General features: G+C 37.9%; 2 protein-coding genes and 1 non-coding gene across 5 annotated transcripts in view; 1 reads left to right on the top strand and 2 right to left on the bottom strand.

The window, feature by feature from the left end:
• The window catches only part of EIF5B (eukaryotic translation initiation factor 5B), a 136656-nt gene that overhangs the window by 42169 nt on the left and 67386 nt on the right, over window positions 1–27101 (top strand). The gene's annotated exons all lie outside the window — the stretch shown is intronic.
• Window positions 5693–5799, bottom strand: LOC114901166. Its single transcript, XR_003795048.1, has one exon. It is a non-coding gene; the product is annotated as a U6 spliceosomal RNA (small nuclear RNA).
• Window positions 9479–26471, bottom strand: TXNDC9 (thioredoxin domain containing 9). Of its 3 annotated transcripts, XM_029232786.1 has the most exons (6): window positions 26354–26467; window positions 23121–23339; window positions 21261–21379; window positions 18318–18572; window positions 15790–15941; window positions 9479–10312 (listed from the first exon to the last, which is right to left on the bottom strand). In XM_029232786.1, exons 2-5 carry the CDS (start codon window positions 23307–23309, stop codon window positions 15824–15826), a joined length of 681 nt encoding a protein of 226 aa, XP_029088619.1. In that variant the 5' UTR covers window positions 23310–23339; window positions 26354–26467; the 3' UTR covers window positions 9479–10312; window positions 15790–15823. The 3 variants fall into 3 exon arrangements, with proteins under 3 accessions (XP_029088619.1, XP_029088621.1, XP_029088618.1); XM_029232788.1 differs by lacking the exon at window positions 9479–10312 and having other exon boundaries at window positions 13505–15941; window positions 26372–26468; XM_029232785.1 differs by lacking the exon at window positions 9479–10312 and having other exon boundaries at window positions 13541–15941; window positions 26354–26471.

Genomic DNA, 27101 nt, shown 5'->3' with positions numbered 1-27101 from the left:
AAATTCCATGTCATTGAATTCAGTTTTTGGAGGATTGTTTTCTTTTGGTGATGATATTTCTCACGTTCCTTGGAGGTTTGCATTGTGGCTTTTGCACTGAAGTAGTGGAACCCCTCAAATCTTTACCAGTTGCCTTCAGGTGGGTTCATTGGTCCTGTTATATCTAGATTTTCTCTGACCTTGTATGGGTACATCTGCTCCACACTCCTTATTCCCTCTTGTGGTGGAATTTTTAAGCTTTCATGCCTTCGCTGGTTCTTACAACTCATCAGGTTGACCTTTGGAAACCTCTTTGTTTGCCACAAAGTGGCACTACCACCCAAGTTTGTGGTTTCTCTCTTGCCAACAGACCCTGGTCTGATTTTTCTGAGAACACTCTGGCCATTGCACTCAGAAACACACACAAAGAGTCACCTTCAGACTTGGGGGTGGGGGGAAGTGTGGGTTTAGCACTCAGGGCACTGGGGGGTGCCTGCGGGCCCAGTGGAAAGATCTTCAGGTGACCCTCCCAAAGGCTCATGGGCAGACTTCCTGCTGAAGTCCTGAGTGCAGTCAGTGGGGATTTTCATTCCCAGCCTCTGACTTCTCAGTGGAAATGGTATATTCAGTCATGTTTTTTATCAGACAATTAAAAAGTTAAGATAGCTCTCAAGGCTATTTCATAATGTGTAATCTGTGCTTTACATTTTATGAGCTCAGAATATCTGGCACTTTGCTCAATATTGTTTGTTTTTACTTGGAGATCTCATTTAGAGATTTGGTTTCCTCTTCTTTTATGAAAGAGAAAAAAAAAGAACATTGCTGAGGTTGCTGGCCCAGAGCAGTCCACATTTTATTTCTTGTGGAACTGATGACACAGGGCAAGTCCTTCATAAAATAAAGATTTGGGGGTGTGTTAAAAAGAAAGGGGAGTCCACAGGACTTCCCTGGTGGCACAGTGGTTAAGACTCTGTGTTCCCAATGCAGGGGACCCGAGTTCAATCCCTGGTCAGGGAACTAGATCCCACATGCATGCTGCAACTAAGAGTTCACATGCCACAACTAAGGAGCCCACAAGCCGCAACTAAGGAGCACGCCTGCTGCAACTAAGACCTGGTGCAACCAAATATATAAATAAATATTTAAAAAAAAAAGAGAGAGGGGAGTCCAGAGGGTTTTCTCTTTCACATGTGCCTGATTAGGAAACATTTTCATATGAAACATCTGTACAATAGAATACTTTGCATTCATTAAAGAGAGAGGTAGCTCTGTATGTACTGATATGGGAAAATGTTCAAGCTATGTAGCTAAGTGGTGGGGAAAACAGAGTCCATGTTAGAGGCTGTCCTGACTTCTGCAGGGTACCTCAGATTCTCATCAACGAAAACAGTCCAGCCTGCTACTGACAACCTGAAGAGTGGCTTTCCTGTCCCTTCTAAGTTTTTCTAAAATTATTCATATCCCTTACTTTTCCCCTTCTGTCTCATTTTATTCCTAAAATCCCCTAATATTCAGCTTCTGTCCCAATCACAGTGGGTTTTCCAGTATAGTTCCTTTTCATTATATATTTTGTTCAGTAATGATTCAATTTTTAAAAAGTAAAAAAAAAAAATTGTCAAGAAGGATTCAATACAGAGTTTCAAAAGATACAAGAAAAAAAAGAAAAACAAATGGTAGATAAGGGTCTCTTTTTCCACCATCTCACAACTACCAATCTGCTCTATGGATTTACCTATCCTGGATACTTCATATAAATGGAATCATAAAATATGTAGCTTTGTGTTTGTCTTCTTTCACTTAGAATAATGCTTTTGAGGTTCATCCACGTTGTTGCATGTGTTAGTACTTCATTCTTTTCTTGTGTCTGAGTAATATTGCATTGTATGCATGTATCGCAACTTGTTTATCCATTTTTCCAGTGATGGACATTTGGGTTGTTTCCACCTTTTGGCTGTAATGAATAATACTGCTATGAACATGCATTTACATTTGTTTGCATAGCTGTTTTAAATTATTTGGGGAATATACTTAAGAGTTCAATTGCTGGGTCATACGGTATTTCTATGTTTAATGCTTTGAGGAACCAACAAACTGTTTTCCATGGCAGCTACACCATTTTACATTTCACATTTCATCAGTGATTTACAAGGGTTTCAATCCACACACATCCTAGCACTTGTTCTCTTTTAATTTTAATTATAGTCATTCTAGTGGGTATGAAGTGGTATCTCATTGTGATTTTGATTTACATTTCCCTAATGGCTAATGATGGTGAACATATTTAATGTGCTTGTTGGCTATTTGTGTATCTTCTTTGAGGAAATATCTATTCAAGTCCTTTGCCCATTTATAAATTGGTTGTTTGCCTTTTGTTGTTGAGTTGTAATTTCATGTGAATTTGAATTGGTTTTTTCCATTTTTGCAAAAAAGGTCATTGGAATTTTTATAGGGATTATATTGAATCTCTAGATTGCTTTTGATAGTATTGCCATCTTAACAATATTGTATATTATAATTCATGAACTTGAGATGTATTTCAATTTTTTAAATAAATATCAATTTACTTCAGTGACGTTGCATAGTTTTCAGTGTACAAGTATCTCATTTCCTTGGATAAATTTATTCCTGGTATTTTATTCTTTGGATGCTATTGTAAATGGCATTATTTTCTTAATTGCTTTACTGATTGTTCCTTGCTAGTATATTGTCAACACACAACTGAGTTTGTGTGTTTGTTTTGTAAACTGCAACTTGGCTGAATTCATTTATTCTAGTAGTAGGTTTTTTCTATTTGTGTATTCTTTGGGATATTCCATTTATAGGAGCATATCATCTGTAAAGAGAGGTAGATTGATTCTTCCTTTCCAGTTTGGATGCCTTTCCTTTTTCTTGCCAAATTGCTCTGGCAAGAGCATCCAGTACAATGTTGAATAGCAGTGATGAGAAAGTGGACTTCCTTGTCTTGTTCCTGCTATTAGGGGAGAAAATTTTACCATTGAATATGAAGTTAGCTTTGAGGTTTTACATGAATCATAATGAGGAAGTTCCCTTCTATTCCTAGTTTTCTGAGTGTTATTATCCTGCAAGGATGTTAGATATTTTCAAAAGCTTTTTCAGCATCAAGATGATCATGTGAGTTTTTTCCTTTGTTCTATTACTGTGGTGTATTATATTGATTTTCTTATGTTGAACCGTCCTTGCATCCTGGAATAAATCCTACTTGGTCATGGTGTATAATCCTTTTGATATGTGGTTCAATTCCATGTACTAGTATTTTATTGAGGATTTTGCAACTGGTCTGCAATTTTTTTTGTACTTTAGGTACCTTTGTCTGGCTTTGGTATTAGGGTAATATGATCTCTAATAGAATACATTAGAAATTGTTTCCTCCTCTTCTTTTTTTGGAAGAGTTTGTTAAGGACTAGTGTTACTTCTTTAAACGTTTGGTAGAATTCACCAGCAAAGCCACATGGTCTTGGATTTTCTTTCCTGGAAGGCTTTTTATTACTAATTCAACCTCTTTACTCAATAAAGGTATGTTCAAATTTTCTATATCTTATTGAGGTGGTTTGGTAAGTTGTGCATTTTCTAGGAATTTGTCTATTTCTTCCAGGTTATCTAATTTGTTGGTGTATAATTGTTCATAATATTATCTTACAATCCTTCCTAATTCTGTAAGGTCAGTAGTAATATCCCCACTTTCATTTCTGATATTAGTTATTTTCATCTTTTCTCTCTTTCTCAATCTAGCTAACAGTTTGCCAAATTGGTTAATAGTCTCAAAGAACCATTTTTGGTATCATCAATTCTATTTTAAAAAAATTTCTATTTTATTTGTCTCTGCTTTAATCTTTATTAGTTCCTTCTGCTATATTTGGGTTTAGCTTGTCTTTCTTTCTGACTTCCTTAAGATGTAAAGTTAGCTTATTAATGTGAGATTTTCCCTTTTTAAAAAAATATACGTTTTTAAGAGCAGTTTTAGGTTCACAGGAAAATTTAGTGTAAAGTGCAGAGATTTCTCGTATATTCCATGCTCCTACTCACGCATAGCCACTCCCATTATCAACATTCCCAACCAGAGTGGCATATTTGTTACAGTTGATCACCTACCTGCCTTGACACATCATTATCACCCAAAGTCCATCGTTTACATTAGAGTTCATTGTTACTGTTGCTCTTTCTATGGATGTGGACAAATGTATAATGTATACAGGTATAATGACATGTACCACTATTACAGTATCATACAGAACACTGACGTCCCTGGCTTATGATGGTTCAACTTAATGATTTTTTGACTTTATAATGGTGCAAAAGCAAACAAGCATTCAGTAGGAACCGAGCTTTGAATTTTGATCTTTTCCTGGGCTAGTGGTACGTTGGCCAGTACTCTCTGGTGTTGCCGGGCAGCAGGAGTGAGCCACAGCTCCAGTCAGTACATGATTACTAGGGTAAACAACTGATACACTTATAACCACCTGTACCCATACAATCATTCACTTTTTTTCACTTCCAGTACAGTATTCAATAAATTATATGAAAGAGTCAACACTTTATTTTTTGCAGTACGGGGGCCTCTCACTGTTTGGCCTCTCCCGTTGTGGAGCACAGGCTCTGGATACGCAGGCTCAGAGGCCATGGCTCACGGGCCCAGCCGCTCCGTGGCATGTGGGATCTTCCCAGACCGGGGCACGAACCCGTGTCCCCTGCATCGGCAGGAGGACTCTCAACCACTGCGCCATCAGGGAAGCCCTCAACACTTTATTATACAATAGGCTTTGTGTTGGATGATTTTGCCCAACTGCAGACTAATGTGTGTCCTGAGCACATTTAAGTTCGGCTAGGCTAAGCTATGGTGTTAGATAGGTTAGGTTCATTAAATGCATTTTCGACTTAAACCCACAATGAACTGAAAATATCTTATCAGGATGTAACCCTGTTGTTAAGTCTAGGAAGATCTGTAGTTTCACTGCCCTAAAAATCCTCTGTGGTTCACCTTTTCATACCTCCCTCCCCTTTAATCCCTGGCAACCACTCATCTTTTTATTGCCTGCATATTACCTTTTCCAGAATGTCATATAAAGTTGAAACCATACAGTATATAACCTTTTCAGATTGGTTTCTTTCACTTTGTCTAACATGCATTTAAGTTTCCTCCATGTCTTTTCATGGCTTAATAGCTCATTTAATTTTAGCACTAAATACTATTCCATTGTCTGAATATACCACAGTTTATTTATCCATTCACCTACTGAAGACATCTCGGTTGCTTCCAAGTTTAGCAATTATGAATAAAGGTGTTATAGCCGTTCATGTGCAGGCTTTTGTGTGGAAATAAGTTTTCAACTCATTTGGGTAGATACCAGGAGTGCAATTTCTGGGTCATATGGTAAGAGTATGCTTAGCTTAGTAAGAAACTGCCAAACTGTCTTCCAAACTGGCTGCACCCTTTTGTATTATTACCAGCAATGAAAGAGTGTTCCTCTTGCTCTACATCTTTGCCAGCATTTGGTGCTGTGTTTTGGATTTTGGCCATTCTAATAGGTGTCTAATGGTATCTCATTGCTTTAATTTGCGTTTCCCTCATGCCATGTGATGTGGAACATATTTCTGTGTGCTTATTTACCATCTGTATGTCTTCTTGGGTAAGGTGTCTGTTCAGGTGTTTGACCCATCTTTTAATTGGGTTGTTTGTTTTCTTTTTTGTTTTTTTTTAAATATGGAATGCTTCACGAATTTGCGTGTCATCCTTGCGCACGGGCCATGCTAATCTTCTCTGTATCATTCCAATTTTAGTATATGTGCTGCCGAAGCGAGCACTTCTTTTTTTTTAAAATTATTTATTTTTATTTATTTTCTTTTGGCTGCATTGGGTCTTCGTTGCTGCATGCAGGCTTTCTCTAGTTGCTGCAAGTGGGTGCTACTCTTCATTGTGGTGTGTGGGCTTCTTATTGTGGTGGCTCCTCTTGTTGTGGAGCACAGGCTCTAGGCACACAGGCTTCTGTAGCTGTGGCACGGGGGCTCAGTAGTTGCAGCTCGTGGGCTCTAGAGCACAGGCTCAGCAGTTGTGGCACACGGGCTTAGTTGCTCTGCAGCATGTGGGATCTTCCTGGACCAGGGATTGAACCCATGTCCCCTGCATTGGCAGGCGGATTCTTAACCACTGTGCCCCAGGAAGTCTCAGGTTTTTAGTTTTCTTATTATTGAGTTTTAAGAGTCATTTGTTTTCACAGAGCAAACATTTTTAATTTTAATGAAGGCCAGCTTATCAATTCTTTCACTTATGGATTGTGCTTTTGGTGTTGCATCATCACCATACCCAAGGTCATCTAGGTTTCCTCCTATATTATCCTCTAGGAGTTTGACTTTTGTGTTTTACATTTAGTTCTCAAATCCATTTGGAGGTAATTTTTGTGAAAGGTATAAGGTCTGTGTCTGGATTTGGTTTTTTTTTGGGGGGTGGCATGTGAATGTCTAGTTGTTCTAGCACCATTTGATGAAAAGATTATCTTTGCTCCATTATATTGCCTCTGCTTTTTTTGTCAAAGATCAGTTAACTATACACACACATACATACATACATATACATATATGGGTTTATATCTGGGCTCTCTATTCTATTCCATTGATTTGTCTATTCCTCCACCAACACCACACTGTTTTAATTACTGTAGCTTTATCATAAGTCTTGAAGTTGCATAGTATCAGTCTTCCAACTTTGTTCTCCTTCAATATTGTGTTGGCTATTCTGAGCCTTTTTCCTCTTCATATAAATTTGAGAATTAGTTTGTCAATATCCACAAAATAAGTTTTTGGGATTTTGATTTGGATTGTGTTGAATTTATGAATTAAATTCATGAATCTGTGAATCAAGTTGAACCTATAAATCTATATCAACTAATATCTTAACAGTATTGAGTCTCCCTATCCTGAACATGGAATATCTCTCCATTTATTTAGTTCTTTGATATCTTTCATCTGTTTTATAGTTTTCCTCAAATCTTGTACATACCTTATTAGATTTGCCTATTTCATTGTGAGCTAATGTAAATGGTTATATGTCTTTAATTGCAAATTTTACTTGTTCATTGCTGGTATATAGGAAGGCAATAGACTTTTGTGTATTAACCTTGTATCCTGCATTTTGCTATAAACTTTTATTAGTTCCAGGAGGGTTTTTTATTTTGTTCATTTGCTTGTTTGTTTTTGTCAATTCTTCCAGATTTTTTATACAATTATGTCATCTACAGATAAACACAAGTTTACTTCTTCCTTCTCAATCTGTGTATATTTTCTTTTCTTTCTGTGTTTGCTAGGACTTCCAATATGATGTTGAAAAGCAAAGGTGAGAGGGGCAGACATCTTTGCCTTGTTCTTGATCTTAATGGGGAAACTTCAAACTTCTTCCCATTAGGTATGATATTAGCTGTAGGTTTTTGTAGATATTTTTTATCAAATTGAGGAAATTCCCCTCTAATCTCAGTTCCCTGAGAGTTTTTATCATGAATGGTGTTGGATTTTGTCAAATGCATTTTCTGCTCTATCCATTGATATCATTATGTGATTTTAATTCTTTAGCCTGTGATTACATTGATTTTTGAATATTGAAACAGTCTTGCATACCTGGGATAAATCTCACTTGGTTGTGCTGTATGATTATTTTAATACACTGCTGGACTGATTTGCTAATATTTTGTTGGGGATTTCTGCATCTATGTTCATGACAAATATTGGTCTGTCGTTTTTTTGTACTTTTTTTTTTTTTGGCTTTAAGGTAATGCTGGTCTCATTGTATGAGTTAGGAAATATTCTCTCTGATTCCATCCTCTGAAAAAGATTGTAGAGAATTAGTGTAACTTCTTCCTTAAATGTTTGCTGAAATTCACCTGTGAACCCATCTGTGTCTGGTGCTTTCTGTTTTGGAAGATTAGTAGTTGTTGATTTTATAATACAATAGAAAGAGGCCTATTGAGATTTATCTGTTTCTTGTGTGAGTTTTAGCAGATTGTGTCTTTCAAGGAATTGATCCATTTCACCTAGGTTATCAAATTTGCAGGCACAGATTTGTTCATATTATTTCTTTATTATCCTTTTAATGTCCACAATCTGTAGTGATGCTTCCTCTTTCATTTCTGTAAAATAGTTTGTGTCTCTCTTTTTTTCTTAGCCTGGCTAGAGGTTTATCAAATTTGTTGATATTTTCTAAGAGCCAGCTTTTGGTTTGGTTGATCTCTCTCTATTGATTTCCTACCTCCAGTTTCATTGATTTCTGCTCTAATAATTATTATTTCTTTTTTTCCTGCTTGTTTGGATTTAATTTTCTCTTGTCCAACTTTCCTAAGGTGGATGATTTATTTAGACCTTCCTTTCTAATATATGCATTCAGTGCTGTAAGTTTCCTTTTAAGCACTGCCTTTGCTGCATCCCATACATTTTTTAAAATTAATTTTTATTGGCGTATAGTTGATTTACAAAGTTGTGTTGGTTTCTGTTGTACAGCAAAGTGAATCATTTATACTTATACAAATATTCACTCTTTTTTAGATTCTTTTCCCATAGAGGTCATTACAGAGTATTGAGTAGAATTCCCTGTGCTATACAGTAGGCTCTTATTGGTTATCTATTTTATACATAGTAGTGCATCCCATAGATTTTGATAAGTTGTATTTTCATTTTCATTTAGTGAAAATATTTAAACATTTCTCTTGAGACTTCTTTGACTCATGTGTTATTAAGAATGTGTTGTTTAATCTCCGGGGATTTTCCAGCTATCTTTTTGTTATTGATTTCTAGTTTGATTCCACTGTAGTCTGAGAACAGACATGTATATGATCTCTACTTTTTAAATTTGTTAAGGTGTATTTTATGGCCCAGAATGTGTTCTATCTTGGTGAATGTTCCATGTGAGAAGACTGTGTAATCTGCTGTTGTTCAATCAGGTAGTTTATAGATATCAATGATACTTAATTGATTGATGGTGCTGTTGAGTTCAACTGTCCTTACTGATTTTTCTGCCTGCTGGATCTTTCCATTTCTGATAGAGGAGTGTTAAAGTCACCAATGATAATAGTGGATTCACTTATTTCTCCTTGCAGTTCTGTCTGATTTTTTGCCTCACATATTCTGATGTTTCAATGCACACGCAAATTAAATTGTCATGTCTTAGATTATGTAAGCCTCCTTTTTATCTTTGACAACTTTCCTTGCTCTGAAGTCAGCTCTGCCTGAAATTAATATAGCTAGTCTCAGTTTCTTTATGATCAGTGTTAGAATGGTATATCTTTTTAAAGATTAACATTTAATCTATATGTGTCTTTATATTTAAAGTGGGTTTCTTGTAGACAACACAGTTGGGTCTTTTGTAAAAATCCAGTCTTACAATCTCTGTTAACCAGCATATGTATACCACTAATCTTTAAAGTGACTATTGATATAGTTGGGTTAATAATATTTGTTTTTCTATTTATCTTTTTCTTTGTCCCTATTTTTGTCTTCCACATTTTTTCTGTCATTTGTGGCTTTAATTGAACATTTTATGATTCCATTTTCTCTTTCCTAGCATATTAGTTATACTATTTTTTTTAAGAGTTTGCTGTAGAGTTTGCAATATACGTTTACAACTAATCCCAAATCCAATTTCAAATAACACTGTACTGCTTCACAGGTACTGTAAATACCTTATAATAACAAAATAATCCTAATTTCTCTCTTCTATCCCTTGCATCATTGCTGTCATTCATTTCACTTACACATAAGCATACACAAGCATATGTGTGTACACACACAAGCATACATAGACGAATAAGGTATTGCTCTTATTAAGAAATTGTCATCTTTAGAACAATGAAGAAAAAAAGTCTTTATTTTACATATTTCTTCTCTGATCTTCTTTCCTTATTGGATCCAATTTTCCGTCCTACATTATTTTCTTTCACTCTAAAGAACTTTTAACATTTACTGCAAGGCAGGTCTACTGGCAACATATTTCCTCAATTCTGTTTGTCCAAAAAGGCCTTTATCTCTCCTTCACTTTTGAAGGGTAATGCCCCAGGGTACAGCATTTTAGGTTGGTGGGCTTTTTTCTCCCAACATTTTCATTTCACTATATTCTCTTCTTGTTCACATGGTTACTGAGGAGAAGTCTGTAATTCTTAACTTACCTACAGAAGAGTGAAAGGTATTTTTTCCTTCTGCTTCCTTCAGGATTTTTTTCTCTTTGATTTTTCTGTAGTTTGAAAATGATAGGCCTCAGTGAAGGCTTCTGTGTTTTGTTTTGTCTGGCATTTTTCCTTCTTGGTGTTCTCTGAGATTTCCTGGATCCATGGTTTGGTATCTGATATCAATTTTTGGGAAAATTTCAGTCATTATTGTTTCAAATATTTCTTCCGTTCCTTTCTCTTTTCTCCTTCTGGTATTCCCACCATGCTTATGTTACACCTTTTATAGGTGTCCCACAGTTCTTGGATTTTCTGCTTATTTTTTTTAGCCCTCCCCCCGCTTTTTCCCCTCTTTTTCAGTTTCGGGGGTTTCTATTGCAATATCATTAAGCTCAGATATTCTTTCCTCATCCATGTCTACTAGTCTACTAATAAGTCCATCAGAAGTATTCTTTATCTGTGTTACAGTGTTTTTGATCTCTAGTATCTATTTTGTTCTTTCCTAAACTTTAGGTATCTCTGCTTACATTGCCCACCTGTTCTTGTATGCGGTCTACTTTATCCATTAGAGCCCTTAACATAATAATCATGGTTTTAAAAATCCTAGTTAATAATTCTGACACCCTGTGATATCTGAGTCTGGGTTTTATGCTTGCTCTGTCTCTTAAAATTGTGGGGGGTTTTTTTGTTTTTTTTTACTGTTGTCATTTAATTTTTTCTTGATAGCTGAGCATGATGTACTGGGTAAGAGGAACTGTTGGAAACAGGCTTTAGTAGTGTTGTGATAAGGTTTGGGAGGAGCAAAAACATTTTATTCCTATGATTATGTCTCCGACTTTTAGTGAGCCTGTGCTTCTGGACGGTGAACTTCACTCATGCTTTTTTTCTCCTCACGTCTTAGGTGGGACAGGATGGTAAATCGGGACTAGGGTTGGGTATTTCCCTTCCCCAGGGCAGTTAGGTTTTGGTCTGAAGGCCAGACCTTATTAAGGAGAACAGAATGCTCTGGCATATTTCAAAATGCTTCCTTTTCCCTTCACCCCGACAGAACCATGACGGGATTTTTCTTTGACATTCATTTTGAGAATCCGATAGAGATCCCGGAGATAACACTCACAAGTGTAGGGTCTCCCCTCCCCTGATGAACGAGTTCCCCTGGAGGTTTTAAGTCTGACTTGTCCACACTGAGCCTCCAGAAATTCATCAAACTATAGTCGAGGTGTCCCTACCCTGGCACTGGTTCCCAAGGAGATTGCTGCTCCAGTAAATTGTAATTCTCTATATTATCTGTTGGTCTAATTTTAGGAACAGTGGTTTTCCCTGTGACCTAACTTCTCTTATGGATATAAGAAGAGTTGTTGATTTTTCAGTTTGTTCAGCTTTTTACTTGTTAGGATGGAATGGTGACTTCCAAGCTTCTTACATGCTGGGCCAGAAACTGGAAGTCTCCCTCTTTTTAAAATGTGTTTGCTACTATAAATTTCCCATTTACCAGTATTTTAAGGTGGGAGATCATTGACTTGAGATCTTTTTATCTTAATATAGGTGTTTACTATTAATTTCCCTGAAAATTGGTGCTTTAGTGGCAGCCCATAAGTTTTGGTATGTTGCATTTTTATTTTCATATAGCTCAAAGGATTTCCTAATTTATCTTGTGAACTTTCCCTTTGACTCATTGGTTATTTAAGAGTTCACTAAATTCTACATATTTTTGAATTTCTCAGTTTTGTCTTTATTTCATTCCATTGTGGTCAGAGAACATACCTTTTACGACTTTTAATATTTTTTCAATTTATTGAGGCTTTTTTATGGTCTGACATATGGTCTATCTTGGAGAATGTTCCATGTGATCTTGAGAATTGTCTATTGTGTGAATGTTCTATAGATGTGTTAAGTAGTTGGTTTATAGTGCTGTTCAAGTCTTATTTCCCTGTGGATCTTCTAACTAGTTTTTCTATTCATTATTTAAAGGGGAGGCAGGGTCATGTCTCTGACTAGTATTGCTGAATAGTCTTATTTTCCCCTCAATTCTATCAAGTTCTGCTTCAGAATTCTTGCAGCAAAATACAGAATTGTCAAGAACATGAGTTCTGTTGTGAGGTGCAGAGATGTTTACGCTGTTATAGCTTCCCGACAGGTTCTTTTCTATCATAAAATTACTACCCTCTTTATCTGTAATAAGCTTTTATTTTCAAGTCTATTAGTTTAGTCACTCCAGTTCTCTGACTGGTGCTTGCATGGTATAGCTTTTTCATTGTAGTTTTACCTTGGATTTTAAAGTGTGTCTCCTGTGGACAGAATATAGTTGAGTCTTGTTTTTGTTATCCAGTCCGACAACCTTTGCCTAATCATTGTTAGGCATGAGTAATAATTCACTCACATGTATTGTTACTATGTATATGGTTGGGTTTACATGTCCTTTTACCTTTTTGTCTTCTATACGTTACATCTTCTATGTTCCTGTGTTCTCCTCTTTCTGGTTTAAGTGAATATTTTCTAGTGTAATATTTTATGTTCTTTAATAATATTTTTCTGTATATTTTGGGAATTATTTTCTTAATGGATACCCTAGGACTTACAGTATACATCTTGTCAGAATCTACTTTAGCTGTATAGCATTTGTTACACACATTGCATCACTATATGTTAAACATATAATACTTTCTATAATTTTGTTTTAAAGTAGCTGAATATATTTTTAGATTTTTTAAATTAACCTTTTAATTCACAATTTCTTGTTAGCTTTCTGTTGTTTCATTATTGAAGTATGAAATATTTGCTCCCACCTGCTTATGGTGTTATATGCAAATATACGTTTCCATGTTATAGGTGCAACACCACAATTATATATATATGTATATTGTTTTATACAATTGCTTTTATATCAGCCGAAAGAAGGGAAAATAAGTTGTTACAAAGTCTTTTATAATTTCTTACATTTTAATTGGCATTGACTTTTGGTAAGTGTGTGAATAATTGTGGGGTCTCACTTCCTTTCAGATAGAAAAACATCATTTAGCATTTCTTGTAAGGTGGGTTTCCTGGGAATGAGTTCTTAAAATCTGTGTGTCATTTTGCCTCCATTTCTGAAAGCCTGTTTCGTTAGACATAAACTCTTTGGTTGAGTTTTTTCCTTTTAGCACCTGGCATGTCCTTCCACTGCCTTAGGTCCTCATTGCTTCTAATAAGTCAACTGTTAATGTGGTTTCCTTGTACATGATTAGTGGTTTTTCTTTCTGTTTTCAAGATTCTTCTGTCTTTAAACATTTTTATTCTGGTATGTCCGGGTGTGGATCCTTTTATTTTCAGAACCTGACCTTCTTGGATTAATGCTTTTCATCATATTTGAGATTTTTAGGCACTGTTTCTTCTAGTAACTTTTCTACTCACTAGTTTCTCCTCTCTTTGTGGCACTTCCATGACATGTATGTTGATGTTCCATATTTCTCTGAAGCTGTTTTTTTTTTCCTTTTTCCTGTTCTTCTGACTGCATTATCTATATTGATTAATCCCCACATTGGCTTTCTACTGCAAAGCTACTGTTGAGTCCCTCTAATGAATCTTTCATTGCAGTTATTATACTTTTTAAGTCCAGAGATCTCCATTTGGTTCTTTAAAAATAATTTCTATCTCCATTAATATTCTTTGAAGGAATATTATACCTTCCTTTACCTTCAGCATGGTTTTAGTATGTGTATGTGTGTATGTATGTATATATATTGAGATGCTTTGAGGTTTTTGTCTGCTTCCAATACCTGTACCCACTCAAAGGCAATTTAAAAAAAAAATTTTTTTTTATTGCTTTTCTCCCCACCATGTATGAGTCACACTTTCCTGTTTATTTGTAGATCTTTTTTTTTTGGTTCAAAACTGGACATTTTACATAATACAGCAGTTCTGGAGACTCATACTCCCTTCTCCAGGGCTTGTTTGCTTATATGGTTAGTGACTTAGCTGGACCATTTTGGCTAAGTCCACTTACCCTGAATTGTATGGCCTCTGATGTTACAGTACGTCGCCTGGGCATATGCAGTGTTGCTGACACCTCCCCTCAACCCCAAGGACAGTAGTTTTAGCAGGGCTCTCTTGCTGTTTCTTTCCCTGCCGTCCCTGCAAGAGTTTTAGTTTGTCTGTCTCCACTGTTATCACGCTGTGCTGTTAACATCCACTAATTGCTGGTGGACCTCTCTATTATTTGACAATGTCCTGGGACATAAATTGCCACACAGTTCAATCTAATTGAATTTAGGTTTTTGTAGTTGTTGAGGTTTGTTCCAACTGTAGGGCTACTCTGAACTTCCTCTTTCATTCTCTGTTGAAATTCTCACTGGCCTTCCTTTCTGCTTGTTTTGCTAACCTGGAGATCCCAGGCTCCTCTTACTTTACCCCCAACCCCACCTGAAATCTCCTTTGTCTGCAGCAGCATCCTTATGCTTCAACTTCTCTCTGTTCTAAATAAAGTCAGTCCCTTTAGGGAATGCTATGGAAGCTGTTTTTACAGCCTGCTTCTCCCACTGGGCAGAACCTCTGTGCTACTCCCCCAGCATTGGGGATGGGGAGAGTAGCTGGCTTTGCTAGGAGTAGTCTGTAAGTAGAGCAGTGGGTGGCAGCCCCTGATCTTCTCTGCTTGCCTCTCCTTCCATAGAACCTCCACCCTAATCACTATTGCTCTAGTTTATGAGTACGCCAGGGCAACAGTGATTAGAAAACAGTATTCCTGGGGTAGATATTCTGTGCTACAAGTGGGGACTGGGTGGAGGAAGGAAGGCTCAGACCTCTTTGCTATTGCTGCTTGCAACAGAGCTTCTGCAACACAGACCTTGGGGGAATGAGAGATGCTAGCAGTCTGCTCCTCCTAGGGATACATTGTAGGCCAAGACCGGGAGATGAGGGGAGGAAGGGTGCAAGGGTCATGGTTCAAATACCACAGAGACTCACTATTCTTACCAGGATTGAGTATTTTCTTGGATAAATGTTTCTGTTTGCTGTGTGCTCTTATGACAATTTCCAGAGACTTTAATTTCTAAAAAAATATTTACCAGTTATGATTGTTTCACTGAGGGGTCTGTACGTCTCCTCATGTTGCCATTTTGAAAGTGCTTCTTGATTTGTTTAATACATGTCTTAAAATATAAGCAATCAAGACCCTTTAAATAAGGCAGTATGTTCACAACCTGAAAAAGCTTTCTGTTGCCATCAGTTGACTCAACAACACCATGCGGCATACAGAATACAGTTCTTTAATAGTTCTTTAAATATATTCCAGAAGTAAAGAGTGTTTCTAATCATTTACAAGTGCAGTCTGTTACACCAGTAAATGTTACTTGACCTCTTTATAAAGTAAATAATGCTAGGTAAGAATTAGTCCTGGAATAGTGTGCTGAATTTCTATTTCCAATCCAGTAGATTAAAAACACAATTGTGAATGGTATAAAAACGTAAGAATCATATTGTGATAAAACCAATCTCAAAAATAGAGAATCCAGACCCTACTCAGATAATTTTATAACTCAGAAGTTTTCCTCAACTTAAACACGAGCCCCACACAGAAAATATCACAGATGTTTTTCAATGTGATGCAACTGCATAAAATTCTAGAATGTGACCATGAGGAGACGAATGTACTGAAATCAACAGAATTTAGAAAACACACCTAATTCTGAAGTCAGGAGACGATTTACAAAGAATTATTCATCATCAGAGTCAGAATCATATTTCTTTCCTCGAATAGTTTTCTTTTCCAGCTTTGTGAAGTTTGTTCCAAATTTCTTTTGGCTCTGAAATGGTGGCTCCGTTAAATTTCCACTGAAAAGAAAGCAAATTTGAAAAACACTTATTCTGTATGATTTAGTACAGCTGGTATACTAAACTGCACAAAAATCTATCCTCACTGTAACACAAGGAATAGAGTAAAATTTTCTTTCAAATGTTGGGGTCAAGGAAGAGGTATATTATTTACACTGTTAGTAGTTTTAAACCTTACTATGTACTACTAAATGCTTTAGATCAGCGTTTTATTTTCTGATCATTAATTACTGATTAACATTTCACGGGATGCACCAACAAAATTTCTGACTGAAAAAGCACAGAAGGAGATCGGTTATTTTTATCTGTTTTGGGTATGCTGAATCTGTATTAGATTCTTTCCTGAGAATGACACAGGAAAACCATGCTCTATTTTTGATAGCCTGTTATGACTGGTTTGATTCTATTTAACATCTTTTAATGCTTAGATCTCTATAGACATCAACAAAACTCATGGAATTCATTATCATTAACCCATGATAGAACTCAGAAAAGAGTTCTATCATGAACTATCAAGAAAAGATAGAAAAGAGTATGGAACTCTTTTCATGACGCCTGAAAAATATTTCAAAAATATCTGGAAATATTCCTGGCAGCTAGATCTTGGTTTTGAAATATCATTTGCCACTGAAAGGAACCATGGCGTCTCGGAGAAAAAGCCGGTTCCTATGGAGAGTATAACACGAGGCCCCCTAAAAGACCTTACGTGCACCAGAAAGAAAGTGCTCAAAGAATTATGGGGATGTGTCAAAAGGACACAGAAGCCAGTATGAAAGGCTCTCATTGGCCAAATTTGAGGCAATCTGAGCTTCAAAGTAAATAATAACAGCGACAGACTATAACCCACTGAATAAAAGAATCCACAGCCCATTCTAATACAGATACATGAAGAAGTAAGTTAATGTGGGGTCTGGAGAAGTTCTTCCTTAAATCACCAGTTGGCTTGGTGGACAACTGGTTAACCAGTGCACAGTTATCACCACCAGCAATGAGACAAACCATCATATATCTCCTGATATGGTACACTGAGAAGAAAGAATACAACATCACTTCCATAATACACCTATGGAAAACACGCAGAATCTGAATCTAATTTTGAAACAAACTGGGATATGCTCTATAAAATAACTAGCTTGTACTCTTCAAAAATGTTAAAGTATTGAAAAACAAAGGAGGGGAACAAGTTGCTACAGGTTAATGGAAACTAAAAATACATAGTAAGTACACAGAACCCATTTTTCCAGCATGGAGGACATTGGGACAATGGTGGAATTTGAGTAAGGTCTGTAAACTATGTATTTTGTGTTTTAATAAATTGTACTGTGGTTATATAAGAATGTTCCTGTTCTTAGGAAATGCACACAGAAACATTTAGGAGTAAAGGGACAATATATCTACAACGTCCAATCAAATGGTTCTGAAAAAAAGTTTATATATATCTAGAAAGAGAACGATAAAGCAAAGATAAAATGTTGAAAACTGAGGGACACGGGTCAATGATATACAAGAATTCGAGAATTCTTTGTACTAGTTTCCAACTTATTTAAAGTTTGAAATCACTTCAAAATAATTTTATTTAATATTAACATTTTACTTAATATTAAGAAAATAAAACCTAAAACTCCAAAATCAATCACTACAATGTAGGAATGATTTATGCATGTGGAGGAGAGATTCAGAGATAAAGGAGGAAGGGAAGTAAAAAGATGAGAGAGCTTTCTACTTATCAAAAGGCACTCTGACTGGAATAACTGGAAAATTTCACCTGTTATTTTTGCAAATCAAAAACAGGCACAAAAGATAAGATGATATGCTCTGATTTGTGGAATTAGATAAATTATTTGTCTAGAGAAGTGGACAAAGAGATAAGCGGAAAATGGAAGTTGGATTTTATCAACAGATGGTTTTCTGAGACTGTTTCCCAGAGTAAGTAATTTAAGCTAAGCATAGAGATGAGATTTTATATGTTTTATCAGATTCTACAAGTGATACAGGAATATCTACTTTCAAAGATTAATGTAAGTCATTATCAATTTGATTAAACTCGTTTAAATCAGGAAGGAGTCAATTCTTCTGGAGTGTCATTTGGGTTTCCAGATTAACAGAGAATTAGATTCCATAGGATCTGGAAACTTTGAAAACTTTTATAGTTAGATGGACTCCAAGGTCCAAGATCAATTTTATTTATAACTCTGATTTTGCTGTAAGATCGTGCTAATGTACACTTTAAGAAATATGCTTTTCCTTTGTGAAAATTTTTCTACATCTCAGCTTAAAGATCTTAGTTCCATAAAATAAATGTTAACATAAAAAAATTCTCTAAAAAATCAACTGGATATGTGAATAAATATAAATTGATAGTTTACTAAAAGTTACCTGTAATTGAGAATATCAGAACAACCCAGCCTCCATTCTAAAGTTTCTGTGGTGAAGTCATCTGTATTTCCTAGGTCGGAAAATCCAACAACAAAATCTTGTGTTTTTCCATCTTTCACCAGTGCTAGCGTGGGAATGACTTTGATATGCAGTCTCTCACAAAGGAAAGGTGCTTTTTCCACATTCAGCTTCAAAAATTTGGTCTCAAGATGTTTCTTGGACAGTATCACCAAGTGTCTGTCTAGTATGTTACACCTATAAATAACAACACATAGAAAATCAAAAGCTAAAAACAACAGATTTCTTTTTCAAAATAAATATTAAGGCACATCTAAGTTTTTAGCTTTTCTGAATCTGATAATTTGGCAGCCAACCTATGCTTCGATCAGATAACCTCATTTCCATTTCATAGGTTAGGTACCTCTTTTTCTACCTCTCATGATATCATATTCTAGAAAGTTAGATCTCCCTTAATGATACTTATAAAAAACGAAGTATTCAACTTATGCCTTAAGTGGTTCACAAAGTTGTTATGTTCATGGTTAAGAATAAAAAATTGTCATTTCCCTTATGCATGTTTCCTGGCATCTCATAGGTGACAAATCTGAACTTGACAGAACTGGGAAGACAGTTCTCAGAATTAGAAATGAACATGTGTTGCCATATTCGGAAGTCACTAAGAAAGACTGAATGGTGTCACTGAGAAGGAACCCTTCCAACTGTGCAACTCTGTTAGTGAGAAGCATATCAAGGTTAAGGGCTACAAATATGGTCATTATGGTATGAAAAATACCAGCAGTAACCTTTATTAAGCCACCTGAAAAGTGGAAAGCGATATTTTCTTTAAATTATATTTTAAACTGGCCAACCCTCTAGTGTTTCTGAAAGACTACTGTAATAATCTTTTGAGCAGTAGTTCTTACCCAGAGGTGATTATTACAGTCAACTTTTAAAATATGCAAATGAATCAAAATTCTCTAGGAGTTGAGCTGAGAAACATGCAAGTGATTCTCATGCCCAGCAAAGTTTGAGAACTGCTGCTTTCGATGACTAAGACACCAAACGCTTCATAGCTGGTTTTACTAGTAGGCTTTTTGGGTACTTCTTGGTATAGTTTTTCCTGAGTTAGGTTTGGGTCCACAGAGTTTCTTATAACCTTGATGCATCATCACCTCTGAGTGATTCTTTTTACATATCACCCACGTACTGCAGCAATGGGATTTTAGTGAAAATGGCAGGGGAATAAGCTGTTTTTGAATGAAGTTCCAAACAAGTGACAAATCATTTTGAGAAATACGTTCTTGAAGATCTGTACAAAAATCAACTCCATTGTTTTACTGGAGTAATACAGAATCTATTTTAAATAGGTCTGTGTCCCACTTGTCAATTAATCCATTTTTTAAAAAATCCAGAAGTAGTAGTTATGGTGTAGCTAAAACAGCATTAGGCTTAAAACCTGGGTTCAAATCCTCTTTTATCATTTAGTAGCTGAGTGACGTTAGGTAGGTCACTTAATCTCTCCAAGTCTTGGTGTCCACGCATGAAGCACAGGAATTATACGTACTTACCTCAAACGGTGATTATGAATGCTCCAGGATTTTATACAACACGAAGTATCTAGCTTACTATGTGCTAGAAACTTTGATATCTACCTATCTATATCTCTATCACCCCATTTCAATCTTGACTTTTCAGTTCTGTTTTAAGGTAAGTACTGCTGGTGCTGCATTGTTTATAAATCCATCAAGTATACTTACTGAGTACCTACTATGTGTAGTCAATGCTGCTCTGTGGCTAGGAACCCAGAGCACAGTGGGCCACACGACACAAAGGCAAACCCTCTGCCTTCACAAAACTAACAATCTAGTGGGCAGAGACATCTAATAAATAAGTGGACAAATAATATCAATCTTCTATTTACCTTCCTAATCCCTTTCCCACTTTCCCTTATAGGAGATTTCATCATCTTAGTTATTTTCTTTCATCTTTATTTTCTTAGTCAATAAATCCCAGGCAATCAGTCCCTGAAAGGTGTTAACTAATAGCCACATTGTTGGGTGATGAGGCAAAGACAAGGGCCAGGCAGGCTATGGATATGCAAAAAGAGGGCAGGGCTGGGATCCCAGGGAATAACAGAGACTCTGCATTGGAGTGTGTGTCTAAGGGGGGCAGGGGCTACTTGGCATCAGTGAATTGCTTTCATACAATTCTAGGTCTGTTATCAAGTTATCTGATACTTAAAAAAAAAATTCTAAAATCTGATTAGTTGCCAACATTTAAAAGTTTTTTTGCCAACACTTAAATGTTGGCAAGTATTCAAATTTGGGGGCTAAAAAAAAAGGCTTGAGTCCTCTGGTTTAAGATGTAACCTCTTCTGGGGCTATTTTCACTTTGAGGGATCTGCCTCCAAAGAGAGGTTGGCAGACCTGGGTTCATCTAATAGAAATCACTTCATTGTCCTTCCAGCCATGCCTGGTGCCGCAACTCTGCTTCAGGTGAAAGGCTTGGTCAAGCCACAGTCTCCCGGTGAATTGCAAGTTGAGAAGAAGTGACTGAATTCAAAGCTGGTGTTTAGGTGTTGGCCCCATTTCCAACACTGTGGCTGTATCATAATAGTAGGGACAAAAGTAGAATTCTTTTGGCATTGATAAAAAAATTAAAGTGTTCATTTCTAAGATGTTTTAAAAATTAGCTAGTGAAAATATAGTTCAGGAAATAGCCATTTCTATGGAAATACTGATCTTCTATAGTTTGTACTTTTGTATGACACTGGTTTTTAAGTTAATCTTTAATGATTGCTTAACTTTAATATAATTCTAGTACAAAGAGACAACTTAGGAATTACTTCCTTTTATATTTTTCTTAATTTCTCTATTAAGTCAGTGTATCTCTATTCAACAATCTCATCATGTTCAAGAACAGTCACTGAGGGAAACAAATTACCTCAATGTGGAGTCTCTGTAGAAATGGCAAACCACTTTTTTACTCTCCTTGACTTCTTGAAAAAAGTCTCTCTCACTAGGGATTTCTCTGTATTCCCCATGTCCTTTTGAAAGCCATTCCTGATTTGGAGAAAAGGGAAAATATCACACATTTGAAATATCTCTTTCAATATCACTTTATATTTTATGTCCAAATCACTATAATATTTTGTAATCAAGCTGACTTTATCTTAGAGAGAAACGAATTCCTTTCGGTGATGTACTTTCCTATGTTGCTAGTGTCAATGCAAATACAGTCTGTGGGCCGTGACTATCTCCACAGCATGGCTCATATTTACGATGATTATCTGTCTTGGTAACTTAAAACATACGTTTTCTTAGAACTTCGAAAGTAAAAATTTAGACTACAAAGAGACTTAGAATGTAACCATCTACTTAATTTCTTTGCACTGAAACTATTAAAGTCAGAAGCATTTGATCTAAGTTACTACATAGCTTTAAAAAATAATGCTTGTGAGATAAAGCCAATCTGTCTTTGGGGAGGGGGTGGGTACTGCAGCTCTGAAGCTCGGGAGCCCTGTTTGCTTTTGATGACTAACTCAGAGACAGCAAACCTCTTCTGTACTGGCCATCAATGGGTAGTGTCCTGGGAAGAAAAAGGTGTTTGTCTTCATGTGGTGTCCAGAAACAAAGATCCCACAAGTCACCTAATCCAACTCCCCAAATCAATAAATCAACCCTTATCATCCATGTCGGACAGACATTTCAGCTTCTTTAACCTTTCCTGTGGCAGGAAGCTGGTCCCCTCAACTGGAAGCTTGTTTCCTTTCTCATGAGCTGGTTTTAATAAAAGGGAGGACTGGACTTGCAGGCAGAAGGCATGGGCTTGAATCACTGCCCTTTCTGAGTCTCACTTTCCTCATTTGTAATGTGGAGATCATAAAGCAACTCTCTCATTGAGTTACTGTGAATGGACAACGTGAAAATAACTACAACAGTGTCTGGCAGGTGTGCTTAAAAAGCATTTGTATATGTACTCTCTGTTCTTAGAAAAGTCTTCTCACACTGAATCACAGTATATCCAGAACAGTGGGCTGTGGATCGCAGCTTGGACCTCAGATGAGAAAGAGAAATTCTAATCTCCTTCACGTCAGCCCTTCAAATATCCTACATCGCCTATGTCCTCCCTGCTTCACATTGAACATTTCCATTTGCTTTTGACTTTCTCATATGAAATGACTTCTAGACTTCCTCGTCTTCTGGCTGTCCTCCTCTGAACAGTCTTCCAGAAGTGGTCCAACTAGAAAGGGGCAGGAGTGCCATCCCTGGGCTTACACTAACACAGCCGAGACTGCGTCACCAGTTTTGGTATCTATGCATTTCATGTTGGCTTACACTGAGCTGAGACCTACCGGAGGCCCTGATATTTTTCTCCTTATTTCTTTGGTAAAGCTTCCATAAAGAGTTTACTCTCAAATACACTCCTTAATGACGCATTTGCTTTGAGCACAGCTAAGTTATGACAGGCTTTCTCATAACTCCACCTGAAAGGGAACCCACTGACCCCTATTCCTCCCAGGGCTCTTCCTCATCCACTCTCTCCTCAACCACACAAATCTGAACTCAGAAGATTATCCCGGGCACGTGTTTCCTGTACTTGACTGTGGTTAATACACTGGTCAGGCTAATTCTGAATGTGTCTTTAAAACGAATCTTTTTTCTGGGCAAATTTTTAATGGCATTAGGTACTTTGAGGTCAAACCACCCTAAGAACTACAAGTGACTACTGCAGCACGGGTATATGTAAGTTGTTAGAAGCATACTGTTAGAGCAATTTCAGAAAGCAGGGCAGAGAGGTTACTTGTTTCTGCTGCTGAGCTCTCCTCAGTGCCTTGAGTCTCTTTTCTTTGAGGTGTTCCAACTCATCCTCATCCATCTGATCCAGTTTCTGAATTTCCGAATCCAAATGTTCTTCCACTTGCTTGGTGGTCTGAAGCAACTGATTCTCTAGGACTTTTGAAAACATTTCAACAGATGCATTCGCTTCCATTCTTCTAAATGGTACAGTTCAGCCTTGATGCTGGGGAGAAGGTTTACAAAGTTAGAGAAAAAATATAAGACAGGGGCTTCCCTGGTGACGCAGTGATTGAGCGTCCGCCTGCCGACGCAGGGGACACAGGTTCGTGCCCTGGTCAGGGAAGATCCCACATGCCGCGGAGCGGCTGGGCCCATGAGCCAGGGCCGCTGAGCCTGCGCGTCCGGAGCCTATGCTCCGCAACGGGAGAGGCCACAACAGTGAGAGGCCCGCGTACCGCAAAAAAAAAAAAAAATAAATAAGACAGCTTTCTCTTAGTTTCAAAAATGCTAGCAAGTATATAATTTGTAGTCCACAAAGTGTTCTGCTGACAACCAAGCACGTCATGTTAAGAATTTTTATTTAAATGTTTTAAAATTTAATTTTCAATGGATTATAGTTACACTCCTCAAAAACGATTTAGACCAAAGTTTAGGTGCTTTTGATTTAGTTTGTGTTTTACTACCCTAAAGCAAAGACAAATCTTTAAGACCATCGCCAGACCAGAAAGGAATGACGAAATTAAACCTAGTGCTGTATACTGACAGTGTTCTTTACCAAAGGAAAAGGGAAGAAAAGCAGAAATGCCTGTGAACAAGATAAAGTTTAACTGCAGTGAGGTTTTACACACACATATACACACCAAACTTTGCTTCAACATAGAGCAGAGTTGAGCAAAAGACATATTTTTCATCTCTGCCTAAATGATTTTCGTTTAACTCTGAAGAGAGCTCATTACAACTTATGTAAAGAACTCTGCCTGATGTTCCCTAAGCTTTAGTTTCCATTCCTGTTCTCCCACTACCTAATAAAGTCTATGAGGCCACAAAGATTGATACTGGTATTGATTTACTGACACTCAGTGTTCTTAACTTTGAGATCAAACAATATAACACTACAAATATTAAAAAGAATATTGATTTTTCCATCAATCCTCTACGTAAGATAAGAGTTTAAAAATAGAATCTAGGGACTTCCCTTGTGGTCCAGTGGTAAAGAAACCAACTCCCAGTGCAGGGGACGTGGGTTCGATCCCTGGTCGAGGAACTAAGATCCCACATGCCGCGGGGCAACTAAGCCCTCGAGTCGCAACTACTGAGCCTACACGCCTCAACTAGACAGCCTGTGTGCCGCACACTACAAAGCCCACATGCTCTGGAGCCTGAGCGCCACAACTAGAGAGAAGACTGTGCTGCAGTGAAGAGCCTGCATGCCACAACGAAAGATCCCGCATGTCGCAACTACTAAGACCTAACACAGCCATAAATAAATAAATGAATATAAAAAAAATCTAATTCAGATTAGAAAGGAAGATCTCTCTCAATTACATATTTATTTTATATTGGCATATAGTTGATTTATAATGTTAATTTCAGGTGTACAGCAAAGTTATTCATTTATACATATACATGTATCCTTCTTCAAATTCTTTTCCCATTTAAGTTACTACGAATATTGAATAGAGTTCCCTGTGCTATACAGTAGGTCCTTGTTATCTATTTCAATTACATATTTTAGAAGAAATGTATTATTGTTGCTAGTAGAAAATCAAATGTTTTATGGGTAGCCCTGAATTTCAATTTATAATTTGCCTATCAAAGCAGGAGGCTGTTGCATCTCAATTAGTTATGTGATACATTTGCAACCACTACTGAAGCACTTTCAAAAATCTGAATAAACTTGTGAGCTTATTCACCCAGCTTCCGACACGCAGCCTGGCCCACCAGACCCTCTATAAATGTTGAAGTGAAGAGAAATAGTCTTCTTGCAAACTTCGCCTCTGATTCCATTTTTCTACACATGAAAAGAAGCTTTTGAAAAGCATACTGGGGACTTCCCTGGTGGCACAGTGGTTAAGAATCCACCTGCCAATGCAGGGGACATGGGTTGAATCCCTGGTCCGGGAAGATCCCACACGCCTCGGAGCAACTAAGCCCGTGAGCCACAACTACTGATCCTGCGCTCTGGAGCCCACGTGCTACAACTACTGAAGCCTGCGTGCCTAGAGCCCGTGCTCCGCAACAAGAGAAGCCACCGCAGTGAGAAGTCCATGCTCCGCAACGAAGAGTAGCCCCCGCTCGCCGGGACTAGAGAAACCCTGCATGCAGCAACGAAGATCAAACGCAGCCAAAAATAAATAAATTTTAAAAAAGCATACTCGATTTCACCTTGTATTCCTGGAGCTAGCAGTGCTGAGAACACTGCAGATGCACAAAAAATGTTTGTCAACTGTTGAAGGAACGTGCGTAACTTTTGTTCAAATTATCGTTAAGTTTCAAAAGTATTTCCGGTTTAAAAAAACCCAAAATGTAACTTATAAAATTTTAAAGGAGCCGTATTTCAAATGTAGCAAATGAATTTCACACTCTCTACCTCCTGAGAAAAACGTAAGGCTGTGACTCAGGACTGGGGCCAGATGAGTCAGAAAACTCGACATTAAACACTGACTTGCATGTCAGATCCTGTTCTTTGCCAGGGGCGTAGCGGTTGCTTATCCCTAGAGGTTTACAGGCTGAGCTCAGAATTCAAGTCTTGGATAACTGGGAGGAGAAACGATTAACAAGGGCTGCTCTGCGGGCAGGTGGTGCTGGTCACCGCATTCAGAAAGGGGGAAAGGAGATGGTGCAGGTATCCTGGGAACTTCATTCCCCAAACAACAAGCTTTTTTTCAGTTCAACTGAATGGTGAGCAGGGACTTGTCCTCAAATCACCTAACCATTTCCTTGATCCCCCGGCATGCACCCGCCAAAACAACCAGGGGGCCTCACCCTTAACTGCACGCCAGCCGCTTCCCAAAAGTACCCTCGCCACTCCCTGCGCCCCCGGAGACAGATGAGGGCAGAGTTGAGGTGGTCCCGGCTTCAACGCCTCCCGGGGCGCATGCGCCAAAGCTTCCTCCGCGGCGCGGACACCCTCGCCCGAGCCGCGCCCCTCCCCCGCCCAGGCAGGAGGCTGAGCAGCCGGGTGTCCATCAGCACCGAGATGCATGGCCGGCTTTTTCACACCACTCTCTGCCTCACCTGAGCTCTCGGTGATACCTGGGAAGTGAGGAACCAGCTTCTCCAGAAGAGCAATCCACTCCGGCTTCAGCCTCGTAGCAGCTGCGGGGGACTGGGGAGCGGCCGTCACTTCCGCCTCCTCATTGGCCGCGGCTCTCACGCGATACAATCTGCGACGCCCCAGGAAGTGGAGGGGGGGGAAGGGAGGGGACGTGCGTGCGGTGAGCGCGTCTGCGCGTGCGCCCCTCCCCCACCCTTCTCCGCCCCACCGCCCGGAACCGAGGTGGCCCAACCTCTCCCTCCCTCCGAGTAAACAGCCCAGAGAGCGAGGAAGCGATGTATGCTGGAGTTTGTAGTTTCTTAGTGCTCAGCCTGGAGTTGACGTTCTTAGGCTCTGACATAATGTTACATCAGAAATGAAATAGCTACTGTCTTCCTCAGGAGTGAAACTCCAATTTCGTTCCCATTCTGTTTATTGAACGTTTCCCCCTTAAAAAAAAAAGTTGAAATATAACTTATACGCCATAGTTTTTACATAGTTAACACTCGTAGTGTCATCGTCCAGATCCGGATATAGAACACTTTCACAACCCTAATAGGTTCCCTCGCGACTTCCCCGACACACATTTTTAGAACTTGCTCTCGCTTTGAATGTAAAGATTATGATCTATTTTGCAGAATTAATGGGTGTGTCCTTGTTTTATGATTTCTGGTTTGTTTGGTTTATTTATTTATTTTTTTGGTAAGTCATGGACTCATGTTGTGCTGG

Source organism: Monodon monoceros, unplaced genomic scaffold (assembly GCF_005190385.1).
Source record: "Monodon monoceros isolate NGI ecotype Baffin Bay Population unplaced genomic scaffold, NGI_Narwhal_1 Super_Scaffold_19, whole genome shotgun sequence".
NCBI lineage: Eukaryota > Metazoa > Chordata > Mammalia > Artiodactyla > Monodontidae > Monodon > Monodon monoceros.
Note: the sequence above shows the minus strand (reverse complement) of the source record. Positions and strands in the feature narration are given on the sequence as shown.

What these genes read in the sequence shown, in the direction of transcription:
- TXNDC9 (XM_029232785.1), bottom strand. Translation starts at nt 23,309, where the DNA reads ATGGAAGCGAATGCATCTGTTGAAATGTTTTCAAAAGTCCTAGAGAAT. An exon ending in GAGCTCAGCAGCAGAAACAA is followed by an intron (nt 21,380 to 23,120) that starts GTAACCTCTCTG and finishes TCTCCAAATCAG; the next exon opens with GAATGGCTTTCAAAAGGACA. An exon ending in TCTGATATTCTCAATTACAG is followed by an intron (nt 15,942 to 18,317) that starts GTAACTTTTAGT and finishes CTTTCTTTTCAG; the next exon opens with TGGAAATTTAACGGAGCCAC.